Below are 26,071 nucleotides of genomic sequence, written 5' to 3'. Positions count from 1 at the left end.
AAAGCAATGGAACAGTTTTGCCTTTTACACACGTGTAGCACGGCAGATGAGAAGCGGAGAGGTTGTTGGACAGTCCACGTAATTAGGTATCATTTGCAGTGAATCTGTCGGAGAAAGTAATTGCATGGCATAAAAACTGTTCATTTCGCTTGGTGCCGGCGGTGTATGAGGCAAATGTAAAGAATAGAAGCAGGTGACACAGGGTGAATTGTTCTCATATATGTGAGCAGGTGAATTATGTACCGCTTTAATGTTGGTCTACACGATTTGGGATTTTATGGAGTTCATAAGCTTAGATGAAAGAGATTCTGCACGTATTCGAGCGGATATTAGTTGTTTCCATACTTGAAATGTTGGTCATATTTGACCAGCTTCTTCTTCCTTTTGGTGTGACATAACACGTGGGTTGGAGCTTACCTCTAAGTTTTTTCAACTGAGAACATCCTTTGGCAATTGATTAGATGTTTCGCATTCATGTATAGTGTACCAACTACGAAGAAAAGCTTTTTTTAAGACACGGACACGTTCAATGCTTCCAGTGAGCTTTTCGCCCTTTGAAGGAAGCACGACACTAGACAACGGACTAGCAGCTTGTACAAAGAAAGTTAACAATATTTCTATTCAGAGTGTAAAAAAAATCGGAGCTTCAAAATGAAAATTGACATTCTTATTTTTTCATTCGTGTTTCGCCACATTCATTGTCAGCTGAATGCCTCTCTTTTTCCATTCAATTTCCTGTCATGAGTATTTTCTTGCACATCGTAAAATAATCAATTTCAGTTAACAAACACAAAATTTGACTTAATAAACAAATGGAGCAGATGGTTAGTATCTAGGTTAGTATTCTAATTAATTACTATACTCAAGTTTTGTGATGATTGGAAGTTTTGTCGGGAGTTATGGTTTAGTTTTGTTTCTCAGTGAAAATTGTCAGTGACAGAAAAATCTCGCGCTTAGTATCATACGGGTGTATCTACAATGATCGATTTCTCTTCATCGATTTTCTCTTTGGTTAATAGTTTAGCCGGCAATTCATTTTCAGTAGTTTTTGTTGTTTTAGATGCTAGTCCTAGTCGTCCTTCACCGAAACACACCGACAGATTATTCGAATATTGGTCGTATGTCCTGGAATAATCCGAAGAGAAAATTGACGAAGAGAAATCGATCATTGTAGATACGCCCGTATGATACTAAACGCGAGAAATGAATAAATAAGAGAAAAAAATTCATTCGAAAAAATGAATTTTATTTTGATCCCTCATTTGAGAATTTTCAAAATTCGCGTTGATTTCACTCATTGAAAATGAAAATTTTAAACTCTGTTCTATTACCATCAGATGATAATAAAATAATCGCAAAAATGCAAGGAACCCCGGGAGAAGATCCAGATGAAAGCACCCCCTGGAGGAGTCTCGAGACAATTATCGCACGGAATTTCTGGAGAAATCCCAGAAAGAATCCAGGAGGAATTGCAGCACAAATCCCTGAAGAAATCTCGAATCAGAGAAACAGAATCAGAAATAATTTCAAGAGTAGCATCTGAGAAGAATTCTGACGAAATTCCTAAAAGAATTCTAGACGGAATCCCAAGAGAAACCAGGGGAAGGATTCCAAGAAGACCCCATGGAGGAATGCCGAAAGGATTACTGGAGAAATCATCAAAAGAATCTCAGAAGAAATGTCTGAAAGAATCTTGACAGAACTCACTGAAACAAATTCTTGCAGAATCAATGAAAAAATCCTGAGGAAATCCATAAACAAACATCGGGAGGAATACCTGAAAAAGATGACGAAAGAACCCCTAAAAGCATCCTAGGAAAAATCTATAAAGGAATCCCGGGAAGAATCCTTGAAGAACTTCTGAAACAATCTCGGAAGGAATTCCTATTGAAAACCTGAGACTAATCGATGGAAGAATCCCGTGAGGAATCAATGCAACAATTCCTGTACGAATTCAAGAAATCCCGGGAGAAATCCCAGGAATAATCCTGGAGGAATTTCTGATGATGATCCCTGATGCAGTCTCGAGAATAATTCGTGAAAGAATTCCGGAAGGAATTCCGGAAAAAATGAATCCCAGGAGTAATCCCTGATTGAATGCCGGAAATATCAATGAAAAGAAATCCGGTAAAATATATAACAACATCCAGGAGCTATCCATAAAGAAATTATGGAAGAAATTCCTAAAGGAAGTCCCGAAGAAATCCCTGAAAAAAATCCGAATGTAATACCTAAAGGAATCCCGGGAGAAAACCTGACAAGAATCCTGGAGAAATCTCTAATGTAATCAATTACTGAGTCTCGGGGAAAATCAACGAACCAGGAGGAATTTCTGGAAACTTGGAAGAAATAAATAAAAAAAAAACACCCTGACGAATGTCCAGGAAAGTACCTAAAGGAATCCTGAGAGATCTGAAGGAATTCCTGATGGAGTATCAGAATTCATAAAAGACACCCGAAAGAGGTTCCTGAATGAATCCCGAGAGAACTCGATAATCCCTGATGAAATGCCAAACATCAATGGAAGATTTTCGGGAGGAATTCCCAACGGAATTCCAGAAAACAAATCCTGGAGGAATTCCAGGATCAACCAAAGGGAAAAAAACTCCAAAAGGACACTCGGGGGAAATCGTTGAATGAACCCAGGAAAAATGCCAGAAGAAATCCCGGAAAATCAATAAAAGAATCCCATGAGGTATCCCTGATGGCCCAGGACTCAGGAAACATTTTTGAAGGAATCCCTAAAGGAATCCCATGAGTGAGAATTCTGAGGAAACTCCTGTAAGAATACTTGGAGGCATTCTTAAAGGAATCCTCAGAAAAACATTTGAGGGGATCCTATGAGGAATCTTGAGTGGAATATCAGAATTGACTGTAAAACATGTTAACTCATCATTCAATAAACCTTCAGCCAGATGATGGTCATTTTCTACAAACTGTTTTAAGTTTAAACCATTATTTTTTAACAAGTAAAAATAACCCTCACGTTGATCAATTTCACCCGAAATCACGGTAATTGGTAAAATCTGATTCAATTCAGATATCGTTTACCCAAACTTCACAGCGCAACATTTTATTTGTTTCAAGAGCAAACGTATGTTTCTCTTGCAGATTTTGTACCGCTGAATCCGAATCCGGGCTCAGATTTGCTCCAGCACGTTACAATTTTGAGCTATACCTAAATTTATAGGGCAAAATATGCGATTTTGGGCTTTTTTTACTGGAAGCCATCAATGACGGGCTTGGTGGTCTAGTGGCTGTCGCTTCTGATTCATATGCAGAAGGTCCTGGGTTCAATCCCTGGCCCGTTCCTTTCCTCCTACTTTGTATCTTTCTATATACTTTCTCCATCCTCTTTACATATACAACTCATGTATATTCACATGTTCATAGCCATCGCTAGAACAGAAACGGGTTGAAAAAGCCGTTTCCCTTCCTTCCAAATTTTCACACAGCACAGTGTCTCAATCCTGTTAGATAACGCCTACAAGTTATGCAATCAAACGAAATGTGCCGCACTTCTTCAGAATAATAAAACACGCAATTCTTTCACCTTACCCCTGGTATCCACGCACCAATGTGTGAACCTTCTGCCAACCAAGTCCCACCAACACTCCGACATCCGCATGAATTTGTGCTGACGCAGAGGTTCATTCAGTCATTACCGCCCGCGCTGCATCCTTCCCCTCCAGAACCGCTCTGCACTCCTCGTTGAACCCGATAGTGCTCTCAGCTGCGTTGTTGATGGCTGCTGTGGCTGTACTCCAGCAGTCCTCTAGAGGGGCCACATCGAGCACACCCTCGTCCGGCAACGCTGTCTCGAGATTCTGCGCGATCTCCAGATCGTACCGGGGCGGCCGCCGGTACCGTACATTGTTAATAACGGAGAGTTTTGGGCGCAGTTTAACCATCACCAGGTAGTGAACAGAGTCGATATTAGGGCCACGATAGGTCCTGACGTCGATAATGTCGGAGAAGTGCCGTCCATCAATCAGAAACGTGGTCGATTTGCGATTGCGGGGATGTGCTGGAAGAAGGTGCTACGAATGGCCATGACGTTGGACGCTATAGCGACCGAAATATGTTTGTTTATAAAAAGCACTTAGGCCCTTTTCATTTGTTATGCTAGAACCCTCCTCAGAATCATTCAACTTTCCATCCGAGAAACTTGTAAGGAGTTAATAGTTTCTCCGGAAACAGTAAGCTGAAATATCGCATGGGGGAATATGGCCCAAAATGCACTGTAAATCCATGACTCAACACATAAAATCATTCCTGAACGTGATTTGATCATTACTTTTGCCAATGTATGTATGCATAAAGAACCCTGCTAAGATGCCAGGTAGGCAACCCCAAAAAATCTCATTCGATTTCCCATCGAAAATTGGTAACTTCCGGTTTTACGTGCTTGCAATTTAGGGTTTCTGGTGATTTTGTTATCAGACATGTGCTTTCTATTGGAATTCAGTAGTGGCAGCCCCCTGGTGTAATGTATAATAAATAGGAATTGTATTACCCCCTTTTAAGAGTGTATGTATATGTATTAGTGTAACAGCTGACGAGGCATAATAGCTGATGGGTGCCATGACTATGAATGATTGTTGTTACTATGTAGTCCGTACTTGTACATAATTGAATATAGACATGTGAAACCGTATCACGTGAAAGTTACTTTCTTCGCAGTATCACAAGTCCCGCGGCGGTTATTATTCGGTCGGTCTATGCTCCGGGTTCACTGCGCTGAGTATTCCAACAGGTTTTGGGCTCAGATCTCGCGAAGAAAGTGCTAGAAGAAAGTGTCTGTTTGAAGACATTTTGAATGCTATGTGTGTAATTAACGAGAAGTTCTCCTCGGTTAGAAAATTCTGCTGTCGATTAGCAGAAATCTGCACAGTGGTCTAAAAAGTGTATTTTTGTGCGACGAAAACATTTGGAAAAGATATGGCAGAAACAAAAATATTGTTTGATCGGTTGAGCGATGCAAACTGGACGAGCTGGCGATTCCGGATAGAGCTTATGCTGAAGAAGGAGGATTTGTGGACAACTGCAAAGGATGCCAAACCGGCACCGGAGGGTATGACGTCTGCGTGGTCAAGGAAGGATAAGAAGGCTACAGCAATGATTGGCTTGGCGCTGGAAGACAGCCAGTTGAGTCTCATCATGGAAGCAACAAATGCAAATGAGATGTGGATGAAGCTTAAATGCTATCATGAGCGCGGATCACTGTCCAACAAGATCCATGTTTTGCGGAAACTTTGTATGATGCGCCTGGACGACAGTGGGAGTATGTCCGATCACCTGAAGGAAGTTTCGGAGCATGTTCATTGTTTGGCCCGGATGGGAGAAGCAGTGAAGGAGCATCTTGTTGTGGCGATCGTTTTATCAAGTCTCCCGGAGTCGTACAATCCGCTCGTTACTGCACTAGAAGGCCGCCCATAAGAGGATTTGAAATTGGAATATATCAAGGGGAAGCTCCTGGATGAGTGGCGAATAAAACGTGAAGTTCAAACCCAGAAGAGTGCTACAGAGCAAGTGATGAAATCCATAGTGCCACCAGAAAGCCGAAGAAATGTTCGAATGTGCCATCATTGCAAAGAAGAAAGTCATCTGTGGAGGAATTGTCCTGTTTTGCAACAGGAAATGGAAGTCAACGTGAAGAAGCAGTTGGGTGGAACAAAAACGGTGTTTGTGCAGCATCCACATCGTGAAAACAATAGTGAATCTGGAGAAGTGTGTTTCACGACAAGGACCGGAAAAGGTGTGACGAATAGTGGAAAGTGGGTTATTGACACTGGCTGTACGAAACACATGACTGGTTCTGTAGAAGACTTTGTCAGTAGAATCTGGCAAAGAAAGCTGAAGGTAACTTTAGCAGCTGGTAGAACAGTGAATGCCAGAGGAAGTGGAGAAGGAAAAAAAGTGGGACGTGGATTGTGGGGCGAGTCCATTGATATGCAGTTGAAGGAACTTTTGTATGTGCCTGGATTATCTGAAAGTGTTTTGTCGGTCAGTCGTATTACGGATCAGGGTTATTCAGTTGTTTTTGGACCCACGGATTGCCAAATATTAGATGGCAGTACAGTTATCGCTGTAGGTGAGAAATGTAAAGATTTGTATTACTTGACGCAGTAAGTGCAATGTACCGGTCTCAGCTTTGAGCCAGGAGGAGGAAAGATAGGTTCGTATCGTTGAGTTCGCAAAGGGGCTGCACTAAGGAGGAGTATTGGAATTCAGTAGTGGCAGCCCCCTGGTGTAATGTATAATAAATAGGAATTGTATTACCCCCTTGTAAGAGTGTATGTGTTACATCCTGGAGTTCGGGGTGGCCGAGACACATTGCAGTGTAATGATTACTCCAGGTGTAAACATAAAACATTAAAACGTAACTTTATTTACATAAAAGATTACATGATTATGACGCGACACGTATACACAATGACGGTTACAGAACTTCTAAAACTAATGTCTGCTTTTGTGCATCAACCGATCGCATATTGAAATGCCATCGGCGAGCAAGCAGAGCGGCGAGAGTTGAGAGATTGTTCAGTGGTTCTCAACATCTCCCCCGCTGAATCGTTGACGGTGTTTCCATAGCAGCGGTCTTCGGGTGTAAGAAGATCGATTATGGTGGACATGGGTAATAGCGTGGTCGGTGATCATATTGACGAAGGCTGCTGCACGATCATCCAAGTTTGATCCTGGTTCCACCATGGTTGACTATCCACACGAAGACATCACTGAATATCGAAGCACGCCCACTTGTTGAATCCATCCGGTGCCCGTTGCGATCCAGAAAGTGTTGAACAAATTTCGGATCAATCTGGTGGAGTCCGACGACAGATTCAATTACTTCAATCGGTGGATGCTAATCGAAGATAATAGTTGCCTCCCGAGGTGATCCAACGTTGTACGAATTGAACACCTCTGTCGTATCTTTGTTCTGCCGACTGTGTTCGACTTCGTTTTCATCACTACTGCCGTCGGGGGCTGCAGGTACGGCGATAGGCGTTTTTGATTGTTGTTTCTGCTGCTGCTGCTGCTGCTGCTGCTGTTCATCACACTGAGTCGTCGTCACCTTCGCCGGCGCGGGAACAATCAGCTGGTCCATTGAAGACTTTTGCTGATGTCGCTCGTTTATTGCCGTAGTAGCGACGACGTTTGGATATGGAGCTTGATACGATGTTCCTTGCAGTTGCGTGATGATCGGGGACGACTTTTGCTGGTTGTGTGCTTGTTGTCGGGTACTCCAATACATCGAAAACCAATGGAATTGTTGATTAATTAATTCCATGGTATGTTGATACTGAAGCTGAAGCAGTTGTTGCATACTTTCAAAGTACCTTTCACTGGCTTCTCGTATCTGCTGGAGGGACTGCTCCGACTGCTTCTGACCGGGTGGAAACTGGACGGTCGAAAGTGGCAGTGGTGTTTGTTGTACCACTGTTGGCTGCACATGACACAATGGCGGACTGCTGAATGGCCCATTGAATCCAGCCGCCAGTTGATAGTGATGGTGGTGCTGATGAGGTTGAATGTTCGCGGGTTGACATGACGAAGAAGACGGGATTGATGATGATGCGTGGTTCTTGTGTGCTGATTCAAGAACCGGCGGATGTAGTCGCTGACCCGCTTGATGCTGATGCGGATCGTAACCAGCCAATGACGCTGGATGCTGGAGCTGAACTTGATTGCTCCACACGAAGTTCATTGTGCCGTCCATCTTCTCCTCCGCGATAAAACAAACGCGTCACGATTCCTCACTGCACGCACGGGTACGAATTTCTCGTCGCCACTGTTACATCCTGGAGTTCTGGGTGGCCGTAACACATGATAGTGTATTGATTACTCCAGGTGTAAACATAAAACATTAAAACGTAACTTTATTTACATAAAAGATTACATTATTATGACGCGACACGTATACACAATGACGGTTACAGAACTTCTAAAACTAATGTCTGCTTTTGTGCATCAACCGATCGCATATTGAAATGCCATCGGCGAGCAAGCAGAGCGGCGAGAGTTGAGAGATTGTTCAGTGGTTCTCAACAGTATGTATATGTATTAGTGTAACAGCTGACGAGGCATAATAGTTGATAGGTGCCATGACTATGCAGGCTTGTCCGCACTGAGCGCATGAAAATTCTGCTCTTTGGATTTACACCATCAAGCACATCATAAATTATAAATCTTTTCATCTTATCAGATAGAAGGATGTTGAAATATTGTAAATGTCATTTCGAACTGTCAAAAAACCGCACCGCAGAGCCACACGGAGTGCGCAAAGAGATTTTCACCCGGGTGAAAACACTCTAGTGAATTTCACTTTGAACGGCCCGTGCGGCGCTGCGGTGCGGTTTTTTGACAGTTCGAAATGACATTTACAATATTTCAACATCCTTCTATCTGTTAAGATGAAAAGATTTATAATTTATGATGTGCTTGATGGTGTAAATCTAAAGAGCAGAATTTTCATGCGCTCAGTGCGGACAAGCCTGTGACTATGAATGATTGTTGTTACTATGTAGTCCGTACTTGTACATAATTGAATATAGACATGTGAAACCGTATCACGTGAAAGTTACTTTTTTGGCAGTATCACAACTCCCGCGGCGGTTATTATCCGGTCGGTTTATGCTCCGGGTTCACTGCGCTGAGCGGATGGGCATGGGTTCGATCCCAGCCCCGGCACTTGCATTTTTTCTTTAGTTGCGGCTTTATGCTTACCGTGCCAAGGAATGAATGTTTAGGGGGGTCTAATAAAAACCTAACCACAAACGCAGCTTGTGGAGAATTAGAGCGTTCTCCACAGTATTACGCCCTTACTGCGCTAACCGGAGCAATAGTGCAGCGGACCTTGCGTTTCTCCGAGATAATCAGTTGCCCTTCTTAAATCTCAAATTTGATGCTAAATAAGGGCGGGATTACTCAAATGTTGTAAATTGGCTTACTTTACTACCTATATGGGTTCTCTTAATGCGTTTTCGCCATTGGCGTTTATCAATTGACACCGGATTGGTTTGTCGTTGATGTTTCCTTTTTGAGCTGTGATTGTGAAGTGTGTAATCCTGTCTAGTTTGGGTAGTGGCTACGGCTAGGAAATCTAAGATCAATTTTCAGCGTAAAATGCGTGCGTAGCCCAAGTGGCTCTACTTAAAAAAGCTCATTTTCGTAGGGTAACTTATGTATAGGTTACCTTGTGAACCCAGTTCTGCTTCTTACATTATAAATGAAGTGTCGTGCCGGAGCGGACCTGGTGTGATGGCTGGAACACTTGACTATCACGCCGAGGACCTGGGATCGAATCCCACTCCCAACAAACTCACAAAAAACATGTGAGTTCTTCCTTCGGAAGGGAAGTAAAGCGTGGGTCCCGAGATGAACTAGCCTGGGGCTAAAAACTCGTTAATACAGATAAAAAAAAAGTGTCGTGCCTCGAGCATTCTATACCTCAGAATAACGTTAACAGTATGTTTCAACCTTTCCTTATGGATGCCTTCAAGCAAGCTCTTGTATTCAGCATCTTTTCGCTGATATTTGGCAGTATTGCAACGGCGAATACATTTGACCTTCTTTGCACTTTTGAGTGTTCCTTTGCAAAATCTGCGTATTCAGGCGTCCCTGCTCAACGAACTAGGGAATCTGTACTAATTGGTTGCGACCACATTTTGTGGATAACTCGCTTCCATTGATACTTAAAGAGAATTTCATTGTGGTTTTGTTCCTTCAGCGCCCTCCATTGTGGTATACCATAGTTGCTTTGAAAGATAGTTGCAGTCTGTGTGGACTGCAAGAGGTATTCCTGAATGGAACTCTGATCTGTTCAAGTTCAAAATATCTTCGGATAAACCATTCTTTTGTATAGTTACAAATCTCTAGTTTCCGCTTGAGAATTATAGCTATATATGTAATCGACTTAGTGGGCTCTTAAAAGCTCTGCTTAATTCAAATCTCCAGGAGGGAATGGGGTTTTGTCCTATTTTTCTCCATAGGGATTTGAGTATTTCCAACATGTGTTGAACTCTAGTAGTTTTCTATGGGGTATTTTCATGGCGTGAAATTACTCCACAGTTTTATCCCGAAAGGGTGCGTGCGTTGTATAAAGATGGAATGAGTTTCAGATTTATCTGGTTACCTCGTTCTTTCTTAAATGCTTGAGACGTATTGTCGATTATCACATATGTGATGTTCGTCTGGCTGACATGCCTATTCATGTGAACTCACATGCCTCCCAATTTGGGATGTCCACAGTGTACACACAAAGTTGTATATGTTTTCAAGAAAGTACTCGCTCAAACGTAAGTTTTGCTTGGGTGATTTCTTGAATATTGAGGATGCTTTCGATGCCGTGCCTTTCAATGTCATATTGAAAGTCGCATGACGTCACAAGCTACCTCCAATGAGCTATAGACTCTCTTTACGCTTATGCGTTTTACAGTGGCCTTTTCAGGGCACTGATTAAACCCGTTGTGGTATGGGCTATGAGCTCTCGTTGCGCTTATGCGTTCATTCGCTTTTCTAGGGTACCCCTTCCTATTTCATCACCTTTCTCTTTCCTAATCCCATTCCATCCCTTGTCCTATTCTCCCTCAGGTAAATGATGAAATAGGCTTATATGTTATGGCGATGGCACAAATGTCCCAAATGGAGCCGGCCTTCTGATACCTGAGTATAGATGTTCAACTTATTTGACTTAACTAGTTTCTTTACTCTTACACAGTATATCCAGAGCCGGGTCTCCTGTAAGACGCTGCTCTCCACTTTACAAGTTGATCTTGATTGAGAGCGGGAGAGTAGTATAACTAATCGCATAATAATATGAAAGTACGTTGGTTGAAAAACAACCTATGTTTTTTTGCTTTATTATCGACACTTCACTCCAAAGGGTATGAGTTGTGGTAAGCGTAAAGCGAGTGGCAACATCTCATAAGAAACCCAACATTTGTCCTTGCATAAAAGAAATAAGAATATAATCACACAAGTTGTAAACTCTACTATTGATAGTTTACTCAAGAGAAAAATTCAACTGTCAGATACATTTTCTATTTTCCGCCTGGTCCTCCCAGACCAAACAAAACCATGTTTTCGAAAAAGCACCTTCTCAACGCCACCTCACCCAGTCATCTCACTTCATCCAGCTTAGCGATAAACAATTCGGGGAAATATTTCTCCAATGGATTATTGATAAATTAATTGGGATTACGGGGCCGTACCAAATCGTCGAAAGATGAGCGAAGACGAGACACGTCTGTCTGCCCCACAATAAACGTCGACGCCTTTGCTAGATGGGTACTCGAAACGTGTTTCGTTATGTCATCCGTAATCTATCTATCAGGTGAGCTATATTTTTGGGGTGGCATGATGGAATCTTCTGCCGAAGCAAACCCGCCACTGGTAGAGAAGTAATCCTTACACTATTTTCATCTTGTTATCCGGATGCAGTGATAAGCAATGACAAGAATTGGGGATTATATGCTGATTTGAAGTGTTAATATTTTTAATTAAAGAAATATTCTAAATATTCTTAAGCTGTGGAAGCTACAAGGAATAATGAATTGAACTGGATTGACAATCGATGTCATTCAACGAAGAAATAGGTAGATACAAATCTCTCAAGTTCGCTCATTATTAACCACCAGGTAAGCTACTTTGAAAATACAGCCACAGAAGATGGTTTATTCCCATTCTCAAATTAACCTCAACAACCTCTAAAGCTCAAGTATAGTATTATACTGCCACCACAAATAGTTTCAAATTGGCCTCACTTGTGAGCAAGATGGGACTCAACGAAAATCGTCTGAGTCACCTACCATAAACTTGGGCACGCCACAAAAATTCCGCTGCTTTCATGGATCATTTCCTCAAAATTGGAGTGAACTCCGTCGCAACCGTCGTCGGTCGTTGCTGGTTTTTCACAGACAGTAAAGGTGCTGACATGGGATTGATGTCATCGCACAACAACGGTAAAAGAGAGTGACAAAATGATGCCACTCAGACCTTAATTGTGCGGCGTGCTTTTTCTGTAGTTTTGTCCTGTTCTGCAGAATATCACCCACAGAGGAGAGCATAAAATACTCAGTGTATTTGTTCCGCCGCATGAGCCAAGTGGAGGCGAATTTGAATGGTTCTATGTGGAGCACATTACTTTGACAAGAAGATACCAGTCATATTTTCCGGAGAAGTCATACCCAGTAGTCGTAGCTAATCATGCATGAATAAGCGCTGTCCATAAACTACGTAGACTCATTTTTGGCTATTTTAGAAACTCCTCCTGGACTTTTGTTCAAACAACATATTCGGAATTTGTATGGAGCGTCGACTTTGGTCATACATCCCCTCCCTTCTAAGAGTCTACGTAGTTTATGGACAGACCCGTACAGAATAAGTAAGAGCTGTATTCAGGGTGACTTTAAAGTAGTGTTATAGCCGAAAGAAGATAAACAACATAACTCATTTGCACACCAGAATTTAAAAATTGTGAGCAGAAGGGATCGAAAAATCATTCTTATTTAGTACCGTTTTAAACTCGAGTGCTTGGGTGGGGCATATCTATGCGTTGAATTCAGCCTAGGTAGGTGAACTGGGGGTAAGACGCTCATATGATAGAAGAATCCAATTTTTACTGAGATAATCTTAACAATACACACTTTTTGGACACCAATCTGAAATATCAACACGTTCACTGGCAAATTGAAGAAACTATCAGTCATATTTTGACTACCGTATGCGTGATAATGTTTGTACCACGGGATTCATCTGTGATTTAGCATCGGGCAGATTTTTCTGAAACATCGATTTTTGTAAATCGGTTCAAATCGGGTAGGCAGAATCGATTACCCGATTGAATCGAATGCTTTGCATAGATGTTTTCAAACCGATTTGATATTATAAAATTTTACAAAATCATAAAATGATCCGTTTGCAGCATGGAGCACAAGTTCAAGGGAGGTTCTATTTGTTTAAATATCATAATTTGAGGCCTCCGGACAGACGGACGTGAGATGATCGAAAAGTGGATGCAGCACTTCGAGCAGCACCTGCATGGTGTTGAGAACGTAGGCACGGGAGACCATGGTAACGAAGGAAACGACAATGCCAGTAGTGCAGCGAAGGACGTAAATGAACCAACTCCCACGCTGAGGGAAGTTAAGGATGCTCAAAATCAACACAGCAGCTGATAAGGATGGTATCGCAGCTGAACACTTCAAGATGGGCTTATAAAAGTTGGCCATCTGTCCGGTTGATAGTTAGGATCTGAGATCATCTTCCGTCGTCTTTCACCTAAAGCGAGTGAGTTCGCGAGAAGTTATCAAACCGGCTTAATCGATGGTCGGTCGACAACGGACCAAATCTTCACCGTACGGCAAATCTTCCAGATATGCCGTGAATACCAGGTCCCAACGCAACACCTGTTCATCGACTTCAAAGTGGCATACGATAGTATCGACCACGCTAAGCTATGAAGAATCATGGACGAAAACGGCTTTCCTGGGATGCTCACTAGACTGATTAAAGCAATGATGTGCAAAAAAAAACGGTGTGCAAAACAGCGTAAGGCTTTCGGGTGAACTATCCAGCTCATTCGGATCTCGTCGGGGACTGCTACAAGGTGACGGACTCTCATACCTACTCTTCAACATCGCTCTTGAAGGTGTGATGCGACGAACCGGGCTCGACAGCCGGGGAACGATTTTCACAAAATCCGGTCAATTTGTGTGCTTTGCGGACAACATGGACCTTATCGTCAGAACATTTGGAACGGTGGTAGAGCTGTACACCCGCTTGAGACGCGAAGCAGCAAAGGTCGGACTGGTTGGGAATGGCTCAAAAACAAAGTACTGGTAGGCGAAACCTAACACGACCGGATCCGTCTAGGTAGTAACGTTACGCTCGACGGAGATACCTTCATAGTGGTGCCAGAAATAGCTCACCTTGGATCCTTACTGACGGCTGATAACAATATAAGTCGTGAAATACTGAAGCGTATCATCAGTAGAAGTCGTTCTTACTATGGACTCCAGAAAAAAAAATGCGGTCAAAAAAGATTCACCCGCGCAACAAATGTACCATGTAAAAAAGCTCAAGACCTGTGGTGCTCTATGGACGCGAGACATGGACCTTGCTCAAGGAAGACCTGCAAGCAATCGGAGTTCTCAAGCGACGCGTGCTAAGGACGATCTTCGGCAGTATGCAGGAGAACAGTGTGTGGCGGAACAGGATAAACCCTCACCGCACTCTACAGCGAACTCAGAATTTAGGGGTGGCCAAAGCCGAAAGGGTACGGTTGGCAGGGCACGTTGTAAGAGTTCCGGACAACAACCCTACAAAGTTGGTGTTCGCTACCGCTCCGGTTGGCACAAGTAGGCGTGAAGCGAGGAGAGCACGATGGGCGAATAAAGTGAAGATCCGGTGATCCGGCGAGCATTGAGCATCACCGAGGATGGCGAGCGGTAGCCACAAACCGAGTTTTTGACGAGCAAATATATTAATGTTTGTTTTTTAGCCTACAACTTGCAGGGATAGACAGAATGATCAGAACAGGCGAAATTTTCACTTTTCAAATAAATGTTCAGCATGCTCTAACTTTTCGTAGAGTCTGATACCTATGTTTATACTGTTATATCTGCGGTTTCAATGAACCATTTCCGAAGTTTTTAAAATTTTGTTTCCTTTGGTGCTTTAAACCCGGAGATATAAAGTGTTAGAATTATACATTTAGCTAGAATTACATTAAACAAAATAGTCTAATCTTCCTTATACTTGAAATATATTTTTAAAACTAGGATTTTAACGGCTACGCAATCTTGATAAACAAAAACGAATTTTTATCTAACCTGACGTTTCGACACTTTGGCTGGTGTCTTCTTCAGGGAAAAGACATCATCCAAAGTTTACAGTGTTCGGAATTTTCGCTCATTCTCACGAAAACCGAATTCTCTCTCATGCCAATTTTTTAGCGAAAATACTCCCGCACAAAAAGGAGAGCGAACATATTTTTTCACTCATTCCCAAAGCAGGGAGAATTTCGTTTGCCCTTCGTCACCCGGTCATGTTGTCCTTCCTTGACTCCTATGACGCCGACGATGTTTGGTTTTATGCAGTGTTTTTTTTTATTTTTTACACCGTCTGTGTGGTAGGAGTGGTGATGTGGATAGAGTGCGCGTATCGCGGTTGTTTTTAGTAATGTTCCAGTTTCGAATCCCGTCGTGGGCACATTTTTTTTGTAAATCTGCTTCGAAAATACTTTCGTGAGAATGTGGTGAGTAAAAATTGAACAGAACGAAAATAAATACTGGGACCAATCTTTTTACCTCCGACTTACCTGATTTGCCACAGGGATGTCAAAAATCGTTATTTGCAGATGGCACAGGTATCTCAGCAAAGGGGCGAAGTTTGCGTGTCATTTGTAGTAGATTGCAAAAAAGTTTAGATATTTTTTCTTCTTATTTGCAAAAATGGAAGATTTTTCCAAATGCTTCCAAAACTCAACTTATCATATTCCCACATCAGCCAAGAGCTCTTTATTTGAAACCCTCATGTAGACATGTTGTCACTCCAATAAATTGGTCGGACGAAGTTAAGTGTCTAGGGCTCTTACTAGATAAAAACTTAACTTTTAAAAACCACATAGAAAATATTCAAACTAAGTGCAATAAATACATTAGGTGTTTATATTCACTTATTAATAGAAAATCAAAACTTTGTCGCAAAAACATATTTTTGATTTATAAACAAATTTTCAGACCGGCTATGTTGTACGCTGTCCCAATATGGTCGACCTGTTGCAATACCAGAAAGAAGCAACTTCAGAGGATTCAAAATAAAATTTTGAAAATGATTCTGAAGTTGCCTCCCTGGTGTAGCACTAATGAGTTGCATCAAATTTCTAATATTGAAACACTGGAACAGATGCCGACTAAAATCATTGCAAACTTTCGTCAAAAATCGTTGCAGTCTTCTATAGCTACGATTAGTTCTTTGTATAATTAGTTTAAGTTAGGTTAGGGTTAGGATAAATTAAAAAAAAAATGTATTTCTGACACGCAGGTGAAAAATAAAGCCTGCAAAAATCTTAACTGCTACAGCAAATGAAATGTAATATGTTATTAAGTAGTATTGATAATTGCTTAAATTTATTTTACCAAATTAGGATGATAGTGTGTCTCAATACACAGAACACCTAGATTAAGTTGAAGAATGTCAAAATTGATTGAGATACCAATAAAGATTATGAAAAAAAACGAAAAGAAACAATCCGCAGATTGGAGCGATTTTCAGTTATCATTAATCGCTACTCTTGAAACAATCTAGCTCTAGCGGAAAAGTGTTTCTCAAGCAAAATAATGAAAATAAGCTCTTCCGTCGCCGTGAGAATAGCTTATTTTGTATCACTGAAACGAAAATTACAAACCCTTAATGTTTTGAATCGTCGGGTTAGATAACAACTCATTTTGAGCCGTTAAAATCCGAGATGTACAGAATACAGTAGATTCTCCTCCATTTTGTCAAGCCCGTGCCTAAGGAAGGGGTTTTGGAGGTTAAACCCCTCCCATTGCTGAGGTTCTAGGCACCCCTTCGTCATTCCAAAATTTCGTAAAACCCCTTCCCTTTCCGTCTTTTTTTGCGCACGGGTCGGGTCGTTGTTTTGTATTCGAGTGCTGTAAAAAAAAGAAATGCTGAAAGTAGAATATCTATCACCAAACATGACGTAGTAGCCGAAGAATGAAGCCTTTGTAGTAATGATTTTAACATTGTGCATTCATATATTGAATTGGATCTTTTAGTATAACAGTTGTATTGAACATAACACTTACCAGTGATTATGTTTTTATTATGAGTGCATTGGGTACATTGAAGTTTGACCACCTAAGCAGTTGTTTATAATTTCGGAAGAACCTAGTCGGAACCAGTGTTGGTAAAAACTCAAACCTCATGGATGAGTTGTTTCTTGTGCGATTCTTGACTCGCCCATTTACTCATTGGTTTATTCCTTTACTCGTGAATTTACTCATTGGTTTATTCCTTTGTCCTTTGCCTAACTCTATACAAAATTTCAAATCAATCGGTTTGAAATTGACTTAGTTATAGCGGCAAGTGCCCAAAATAGATACACCTGCCCAAATGGTACAAGACCCTAGTTAGAGACAATACAGGATAGAAAAGGCTACGCAATGGACGATTTTCATGCAAAATGCTTAGCGTTGAACAATTCGTCATTGAAATCATCGTCATCATCAAACATTTGCAAGCAGGTTTTTCGTTCAAAACAAAAGTCTTTGCTATAACAATATATTCACTGTACTCCACATGAGACATAAAATGCAGTAATAAAATTTTAATGGTCGATGTTTGATTTACAGCGAAAAAACTGCTTTTTATTTTCCGGAAAATGATGACGGATGCTTGAGCCTTTGTGCACCCCCCGACCCATTACAAAATTATTGCATGGTGATTTGGATTAAATAATGTGCAACAAAAGGCAGTCACAGTTTTCAAACTTTAGACAATGATAGCCTTGGCAAATGGCAAAGTAGTGTTATGACCAATACAAACGACTATCTAAAGATCCATTATTTATCTATCAAATGCACATTATTCATTGGCTTATGAAAATAGAAACAAGAACAATGGATATCATTTAAAAGTAAGAAAAAAAAATCATGTCCGAACCTTTTTCCGCAAATGACAGTATCTTGGTGCCTCCGAAAAGGTTCTGCTTCTCGTTGTCGGTTGGCGTTGGTTGTTTGTACTTCATCTTCTTTGGATACAAATTATATTGCTTTTCCAGGCTCCCGCTGCCGGAGCCGGAGCCGGGGCCAATGTCGGTTGCCTCGAAGAACGTGTCGACGAAGGAATTCGAGAAATCTTTTGATAGATTCGCTTGCAAATATTTGCTGTAGTAGTGCTTCCCAGCATATGTGTTGCCAATATTTATCTTGTTACCATACACGCGGTCTATCGCCTCAAACACGTACTCATTCTTGGCAATCCGCGTAACATTTGGTCTTTCCCTCAGGCCCAACTTGTGGAGTATGTGATACTTGATAGTCTGCAGCAGCACTATCTCAATGGATGAGCTGATCTTCTGTACCACCGTGTCGTCGGCGTCACGTCTCAAGTCGGACCGGTAGTAGCTTTTGCGAGAGTGAGCCAACTTTCGATTATAAAACTCCGTGATTACGTCCGTTACCAGATAGATGGTGCTCAGTATTGTCTGTGAGTGGGATGTGAGCCCCTCGTTCTCCAGTCCGAATTCGTATATTTTCCGATTCGTGGAAAGTAAGTTATTCAGACTACATCTTTTCGGGCGAAGCTCACGTTTCATACGCGCGCTCATCACTTCTTGCAGGTGGGACGTTTCCACTTCTTTTTGGATTTCACACAGTCGATATAGAATGAACCTATCTACACAACTAAACTTGATTGAATCAGTCCAAGATTGATTATCATCCGGTGTTGAACAGTGGATTCGTAAATAGTTTACCAAGGCATTTGCGATATGATTGACGACGATATTGGTCACGTTGGTTGAGCTATTGAAGTAACTACTAAAACTCTCATCCAGTAGGTCCAGACCCCAAACGCATGTTTGCTTTCTGGTCTCATCGGCGTACGATATTTGGAATGTTTCCTTGATAGTATCATTCCTGTGGGACTCTATGGAGAACATGCTTATTTGCAGCTCATATGGATGGTTAACGGCGTTGTGGGAATCGACAGCGGCAAAGCATCGGAAACAATTGATACTCGAGGCTGTTGTCGGTATGTGGAGCATGACGATGTACGATAGGAGCCACAGGTTACAATTCCTTGAGATGGTGTTTCGTTCCGTGCCGGCGAAGAACCGATGTGATTGATTGTCTAGTATTGGTTGAAGAAAAAAATCACGTGTCTATAAACCAAGCAGCATATCAAATGAGAAGCCTAAATTCATCTTCCGAAATGAAATTATATGTTTATTAGGGTTTGGTGGAACAGGTTATCAAAAATTGGAGGTAATTGCTTTTCTATTTGATTGGAGAAGTGCAATGAATTACGTTCTAATAACATCTCTTCCAAAGAAAACCATTACAAAACAAATATTGAAGCAAATACGAGCACCCACTCTGGAATTCAATTTACGTTTGTTTAATAAATAAGAAATTTCCTGCGAGAGAAACACTATGGTAACCTCATTATCCAGTTCATCATCGATTTACCAATACCCAGCAAACGGCAAACTAGGCGCATGTAAAAGTCCTAAAAATAAGTTTCCCGGATCCGTGCTCCGCAAGGTACGAGTTTGTCGTGTTCTACTTGGGTCCAACACACAGTGACAACCCCCACCCTCACCCAGGATGGCAAGTGGAAGTGGATAATGTTAAACTTGTTGCCATTCCATTATTTCCAAATCATGATGCTTCAGGTGCTGTTTGCCATTTATGTCATGTTGCTCCAAGCGCTATGCTAAATAAACTTCGATAGTGAACGGGAGTGACAAAGTGTGCATCATTGTCGTTGGTCGGTCGGAACCATTGCCGCCGTCATTATCGCCATCCACAAATCCTCTCTTGGCTAATGGCAGCATCCTTTTCTCCCTGTCAGGGGTTCACCTTTGAAGAGAAAATGTAACCCCCGTAAGTATCGTATGTTTTACTAACCACACTCAATTAATCATAGATACAGTTAAGCGACAGTTTTGGGATGAACTCAGTAGAAGTTCTCAAAGGTGTGCATAATTTCGTTTAAATGAAGTTTGTATTCAACAGTTGCTAATGATTGATGATGCAGATGATTCATATATTCTTTTTTATGCATTGTTCTTGTGTTTTTTTTTTTTTTAATTTCACATCGGTTTTGCCTGGCCTTCATTACAAGGGATCTTGATCTGGAAAGACGTAGAGTCGACAAAGCAGAGGACACTGTACTAATATTGGACTTGGAAAAGAAGAAAAAGACTTGGACAGTGTTGGGTGTTTCATTGGATAGAAGAGGGCTGGGCCATAGATACTCTGTGTATCCGAAAAATTAACAAATACCTCACGAGTGGTCTATGCCATAATATCTATAGCAACTGTCTGTGTTCATCACGGTGGATAGGACACCTTAGGTCATCACTATCCTTAAACCCTAACAAATCGTTCAAGAAACCAACAGGGAAAGATCACGAACTGGTTTGACGACAACAACTTTTGGCGTGAAACAATGGACAAGCTTTGGAACATGAAATATTTTAACGCCAGCTAAGCAAGGCAAGTTTGACCAAGTTACCAGCGAGGTGAAATCCTGGAACTAAGCAGAATCTTTTGGTCTAACTTCGGCGGAGACAAGCTACAGTCGGGATTGTAAAATTCCGGTATCTGAGGTGACAGGGACATCGGTATCGTAAAGACAACATCAACGTTCGAAGATCGGTTCCAACAACACGCACTATGAGCATGTCTTGGAATGTCATGATTTTGGACAAATGGGCGAAAACGGCGAGCTGTTTACCGGGTTTTTGTGGCAGAAACGAACTGGTTATTAGGGGCTCACTCCTTCACCCAATGAATATAGTCACGCGATGGACTGCATCAGCCGAACATGAAGACTGAATCAAAATAAACGAATCACTTCCTATTAATCGGCGGAATCCGGCAACGCTTTGCTCGAATCAAGTAGCAGTAGGAAATACTCAAATGACAATTCACCCGAAGTGCCGACTAGAAGATCAAGCTGGTGAATTGATCGTTCGTTGCTGAACTTGGAACACGAACAGCGGAAGATGCAGAAGTTAATGGCCTAGAAGAGCAGTTGAATATCTTTACTGAAATCAACAAGAAAAAATTTGTTGAGCTGAGCGCTTAGCGTAAAGAATAGGTCACTGATTTTACTTGGTTGAAGATCGAGGGGCCTAGAGAAGCAGAAGCCGATATGGAGCGGGAACCAAAGCAGCCGAATACAACGACGATATTCGGCTCTAGATAAGAAGTCGAACGCTGCTGCAGGTGGGACATACGAGCGTGGATGGACAACCTGACTGACGAAGGTGAGAGACCCGCCCCCTGCGGCGATATCTTACTAAGGCTGAGTGAAGTACCTAATAGTGAATCCGAGAATGACAACTGATTAGCTTACACGTTGTTTTGAACACTTTGAACAACTCCTTAAGTTTCTACATCCGATCAATTATCAAAATCACGGCAAGATCTGCAGGAAATTACACTGGTAGAAATCTGGACTAACCAGTTAATAAGGTCAAACGGCTTTCCTTGGAAGCTGACTAGACTTGTCCGTGTCTTTAAAAAAAAATAACGGACGGTATTCAAAACTGCGTAAGGATTTCGGGTGAACTCATTCGAATCTCGCCAGGAACTGCGACAAGGTGACGGACTCTCATGCTTACTTTTCAACATCGTTCTGGATGGTGTGATGAGACGAGCCAGGCTCAACAGCCGGGGAACGATTTTCACAAAATCCGATCAATATGTGTACTTTGCGGACGACATTTGCGCCAGAACATTTGGAACGGTGGCAGAGCTGTACACTCGCCTGAAAAGCGAAGCAGCAAAAATCGGAGTGGTGGTGAATGCCTCAAAAACAAAGTTCATGTTGGTAGGTGGAACCGAACACGACCGGATCCGTCTGGGTAGTAATGTTACGATAGACGGGGATACGTTCGAGGTAGTGGAGGAATTCGTCTACCTCGGATCCTTACTGATGGCTGACTACAACGTTAGTCGTAAAATTCAAAGGCGCATCATCAGCGGAAGCCGGACCTACTACGGGCTCCAGGAGAAACTGCGGTCACCCACGTACCAAATGCATCATATACAAAACCCTAATAAGACCGGGCATCCTCTACGGACACGAGACATGAACCATGCTCGAGGAGGACTTCGAGGAGTTTTCGAACGACGTGAGCTAAGGACGATCTTCGGCGATATGCAGAAGAACGGTGTGTCAGAGAAAAATGAACCACGAAGTCGCTGCACTTTACGGCGAACCCAGCATCCAGAGTGTGGCCAAAGCCGGAAGGATACGATGGGCAGGGCATGTTTCAATAATGCAGGATAACAACTCTGCAAAGTTGATGTTTGAGACAGATCCAGTTGATACAAGAAGGCTTGGAGCGCAGAGAGCACGATGGGCGGATCAGGTGGAGCGTGACTTGACGAGCATCGGGCGTGACCGAGAATGGAGAACGGCAGCCACGAACCGTGTTTTATGGAGAAATATTGTTGATTCAGTTTTATCTTGAATTTGATGTAATACTAAATAAATGAAAAAATGAAAATGAAGTTCAAATCATTTCAATGCAATTGAGAACCACTGAGCTTTCACGCTTCATCGTTCCGGTGCCCCCTTCAATGATCGTCTCTTATACCTAATCGCTCAGTCTGCCATGCATAGATGCATGTATCTATTCTTTTGCCCTTGTATGCAATTTTAGGAAGATTTATGCGAGATGAAAGTCTCTAGAATACCCACCCAAATGAAAAATAACTCCACAATGTATGCTGCACAATGTCCCCACCCCTGTACAGTTTAAGTTTCCGAAAGAACAAATAAAGTCAAATTTATGCATTTGCCCTACCAACCGAGTATGAGCAGCAGTTGATATTGCTTTAACTAGGATGAGAAATGGAATCTGGCAAAGTTTACTAATGGATAGAAGAGTTCGAGTAATGTAATATTTTGATACTATAACCAGAAAGTTTTTAATTGTGAGATCCGGATCTTAGATCGTTTCTATTGATGATTGATATGTATTGAAACAAACTAAATTATTTTGGAAATTACAGCTCCATCAATTCAAATACAATTAGTTCTAATTTGTTGTTAATACGTAAGTACAATAACATTTTAAAATCATTTGTATTGGATAACAACCCCAGATCCTCTGAGACAGTGGGTGAACACCACTTATTGATTTTCTTCGGCCGACGTCTGTGTGTCTTTGTATTTGTTTCTTTTTGTACAGTGTTAAGTGATGAGTGGAAGGAAACAACTATACTCAAGCGTAATCCAAAACTGTGATAGAGCTACAAGGAAGTAAAACATTCCCACATCTATGAAAATCGAATCAGATTGTCCTACCTCCGGCATCCGACGATCTCTGAGATATTCCGCGCTTCATTTCGTTTTTGCCCATAACCTTTGTACTGCTGTCGGAGGAAAAGCGAGCTGCTGCTGATGCGTTGTTGGAATGCGAGGATGAGGATGAAGCGGAAGTTGACTGCACGGGTTGTTGCAGTGAATGTGATGGTTGTTGTTGTTGCTGCTGTTGAAGCTGCTGGCTGAGGCGACGCTGCTGTTGTGATGAGTTCGATTGAGCACTGCTTGGTTCGGTTGGATGTCTAATCTTTGGACGAAACCCTTTGTTAGGGTATAACGGGTACTATCGTCCAGCTATACGAATCCAATCTCGGCTTAGATCATTGTTGTTATACCAAATGCCTGTGGGGATATGAGAAAACATATTGTAATAACCTTCATTTTATTTTATATGGATTAATGAATAAAATAATGAACTTCATATTGAAGAAAAATTAAAAAAAAAAACTCTGATTGCTCATCTTTCTAATTTAACACTGCTGGTTTTGTGATATGCAACGAGAAATCTTGTTGTTTCACCATTTTATAATGACGTTAATTGTATTATTCCTGAGTGATTTTCAACAGAATTTAAGATTTTGAATTACTGATATTGAATCCCATAAGCAATTCCTAAATGAACTCTTTTATGTAAATGACACATTTCACGCGTTACAGGGCAGTAGGGACTGGAGTCCAGAGGCTTGAAGAACCCCTCCTTCTGCGTGTCAGGTGGGAGCCTAGGATCCTTTCCTAAGCGAACCATACATACTTAGAATAAATTACAGTATTCGGTGAAAAAATCACCGAAACTGGTCTGTAAACAAGCAAACTACAGTATTACGGCGAAATCGATTAAATTGCAGGAGAAAATCGGTGAAATCTAAGAAATCACCGAAGAATCGGTGAAATCAGACAAATTTACAGGAGATCTGTGAATATTTTACCGAACAGATCGGTGATGGGACTATTTTACCGTACTACTGTAAAATGCGTTTGACAGCCACGCCGGCAGCTTCGAGCATCAGTTCTATTAGAATTTGCGCATCATCTCCAAGCAAGACTCTCTTGTACAGTGGCAGCAAGTGTGGTTCCTGATCAGAAGGTCATGTATTCAATCCCATCATCGACGTTTTTTTATGAAAATATTGTTTTTTTTTTTGTGCTCGCATAAAATCGCCGTAAATTTGTAAAATTTACCGTACGTTCAGTGATATTGAGAATTCATTTGTAAACAAACATACCAAACGTTCTGCGATTTTTACGGTAAATTTGTAAAAAGTAGCGAACGTTCCGGTAATTTTGACAGATGCATTTTCCTGAGATTCGCAGTACGTTCGGTGGTTTGAAAAATCTCCGAACTTTTTACCGTACGTTCAGCTGTTGAGATTACGGTAAAATTTTAACGTAATCCGTCATTTTTTCTAAGTGTGTATCCACACACAATTGTGGGCTTACCACCTTTGGCACGGGGAGGTGGCCGACCACCGGGGCATATGGATTGCTCAAGCAGAGTAAACCTAGGCGTGGCGGGGGCTCAGTAGTGGGTTCTGCTGAGCTTCTTCAGAAATCCCACACATCCGGAAGTAACTCTGTACAAGCGACATGGCACCGCTTCCAAAATGTCATAGCTCAGTGCCTCTGGCATACCAGGAACGACGCGAGTAAGTTCCTGATTATTGTATAGGATGGTGGGGTAATATGCACCCCCTAAGCAAACGTGGCCCTATAGCTAAGATTAAGATGATTTTATGGGTATCTTGCGTTTTGAAAGTTAGTTTACTTATTTGATTAAGAAACGCCAACGTTTAGTCCGTGTGATATCAATTTTACCGAATCAAATTAACAATTTTTAAAAGTGTTACGTTTTAGGTGCTGAAAAATTGTTTCAAAACGCACCTTGAGGTGGGGCAATACGATCTTTGGAATTTTCCGCTTTAAATTCTAATGAAATACCAGGTGGCTCCATCTTACTATTTACGGCTGCAAATGGAAGGAATAGGAGGCGGATAATAGTTAATAGGTTGATTCCATATAATCAGCGCGCAATTGCTTAAATTGCGTGCGCTTCAAATGAGATAATCTTTCCAAATGTGGAAAATCATCGTTTTCCACGCTTTTCATTCGAATATTCTTTGCATTCTTGGGCTTGTCCGGCTCAATTTTACGTCTAATTTGCTTGCATCGAATGGAACTTTACTTATATTATGAAATGGCGTAAGGGCATTTTGCCCCGGGGGTACGTATTATATATGTACTAATAGGACGATAATCCTTTTCAGTCGAGGGATTATCAGTTTTACCAATATGAATGACTTTAGCGGTTTTCCAGTCAATAGGGAACTCCGAAGTAGTTATGCAGCTGTTCAATATATCAGTTATACACGGAAGCGTTACGGATAAAGATGCTTTCAACATTCTTAGAGGTATAAGTACATTACCAACATCATCACATGACGCAGAAGCAAATTCAGTAAGAACTACAGTAAACACACCAGTAAGTAACACCAGTAAAAGAAAATCTTGATGGTAATTCAAAGGAATCATGATTATCGCTGAAAGAAAACGGTACAGTTTGCGTGACGAAAAACACATTTAGGGACCCTGCAGTGATATCTCCACCGCCCATTTTAGTGTTAGTTTGTTTCAATCTAAGTCTTTTAATATTTATCCATAATTGCTTTGCTGGAAGGTCAGCATTCAGCTGGGAGGCAAATAAAATCTCGTTTAGTAGACTTAACTTTATTGTTCGCTAGGTTACGGAGGCGAGTGAAATTTGCCCATTTCTGAGAATTGCTCTTATCACGTTTCCAGCATTCATAAGCACCAGAACGATTAATAATAGCAAATTTTGCCATTCAAACATTCTATTTTAATGGTAAAATTTGCCCGTCATTTGCCATATCGCTCTACTTGGGAAGGACGATCTTTGGCGGTGTGCAGGAGAACGGTGTGTGGCGGAGAAGGATGAACCACGAGCTCGCTGCACTTTACGGCGAATCCAGCATCCAGAAGG

At 41.6% G+C, this 26,071-nt stretch overlaps 2 protein-coding genes across 8 annotated transcripts in view; both read right to left on the bottom strand.

Annotated features, from left to right (window-relative positions):
- The window catches only part of LOC109419207 (uncharacterized), a 127,442-nt gene that overhangs the window by 80,993 nt on the left and 20,378 nt on the right, over window positions 1-26,071 (bottom strand). For 6 of the 7 annotated variants that reach the window (XM_062846024.1, XM_029852124.2, XM_062846023.1 and 3 more), the window contains 2 exons: window positions 23,059-23,418; window positions 8,503-18,861 (listed from right to left, as the gene is read on the bottom strand). In XM_062846024.1, the coding sequence (XP_062702008.1) occupies window positions 17,639-18,861; window positions 23,059-23,113 (1,278 nt within the window). In that variant the 5' untranslated portion in view covers window positions 23,114-23,418 and the 3' untranslated portion in view covers window positions 8,503-17,638. Of the gene's footprint in view, window positions 1-8,502; window positions 18,862-23,058; window positions 23,419-26,071 lie in introns of those variants that run through there. The other variant, XM_062846025.1, reaches the window with a different exon arrangement.
- LOC134285389 (probable basic-leucine zipper transcription factor Q) lies at window positions 5,966-8,494 on the bottom strand. The gene is made up of 2 exons (XM_062846026.1): window positions 6,887-8,494; window positions 5,966-6,820 (listed from the first exon to the last, which is right to left on the bottom strand). The coding sequence occupies exons 1-2, from the start codon at window positions 7,718-7,720 to the stop codon at window positions 6,683-6,685; spliced, it is 972 nt and encodes a 323-aa protein (XP_062702010.1). The 5' UTR covers window positions 7,721-8,494; the 3' UTR covers window positions 5,966-6,682.

The sequence above is a fragment of the Aedes albopictus genome, chromosome 1 (assembly GCF_035046485.1).
Source record: "Aedes albopictus strain Foshan chromosome 1, AalbF5, whole genome shotgun sequence".
Lineage (NCBI taxonomy): Eukaryota > Metazoa > Arthropoda > Insecta > Diptera > Culicidae > Aedes > Aedes albopictus.
Note: the sequence above shows the minus strand (reverse complement) of the source record. Positions and strands in the feature narration are given on the sequence as shown.

What these genes read in the sequence shown, in the direction of transcription:
- LOC134285389 (XM_062846026.1), bottom strand. Translation starts at nt 7,720, where the DNA reads ATGGACGGCACAATGAACTTCGTGTGGAGCAATCAAGTTCAGCTCCAG. An exon ending in ACGTTGGATCACCTCGGGAG is followed by an intron (nt 6,821 to 6,886) that starts GCAACTATTATC and finishes GGACTCCACCAG; the next exon opens with ATTGATCCGAAATTTGTTCA.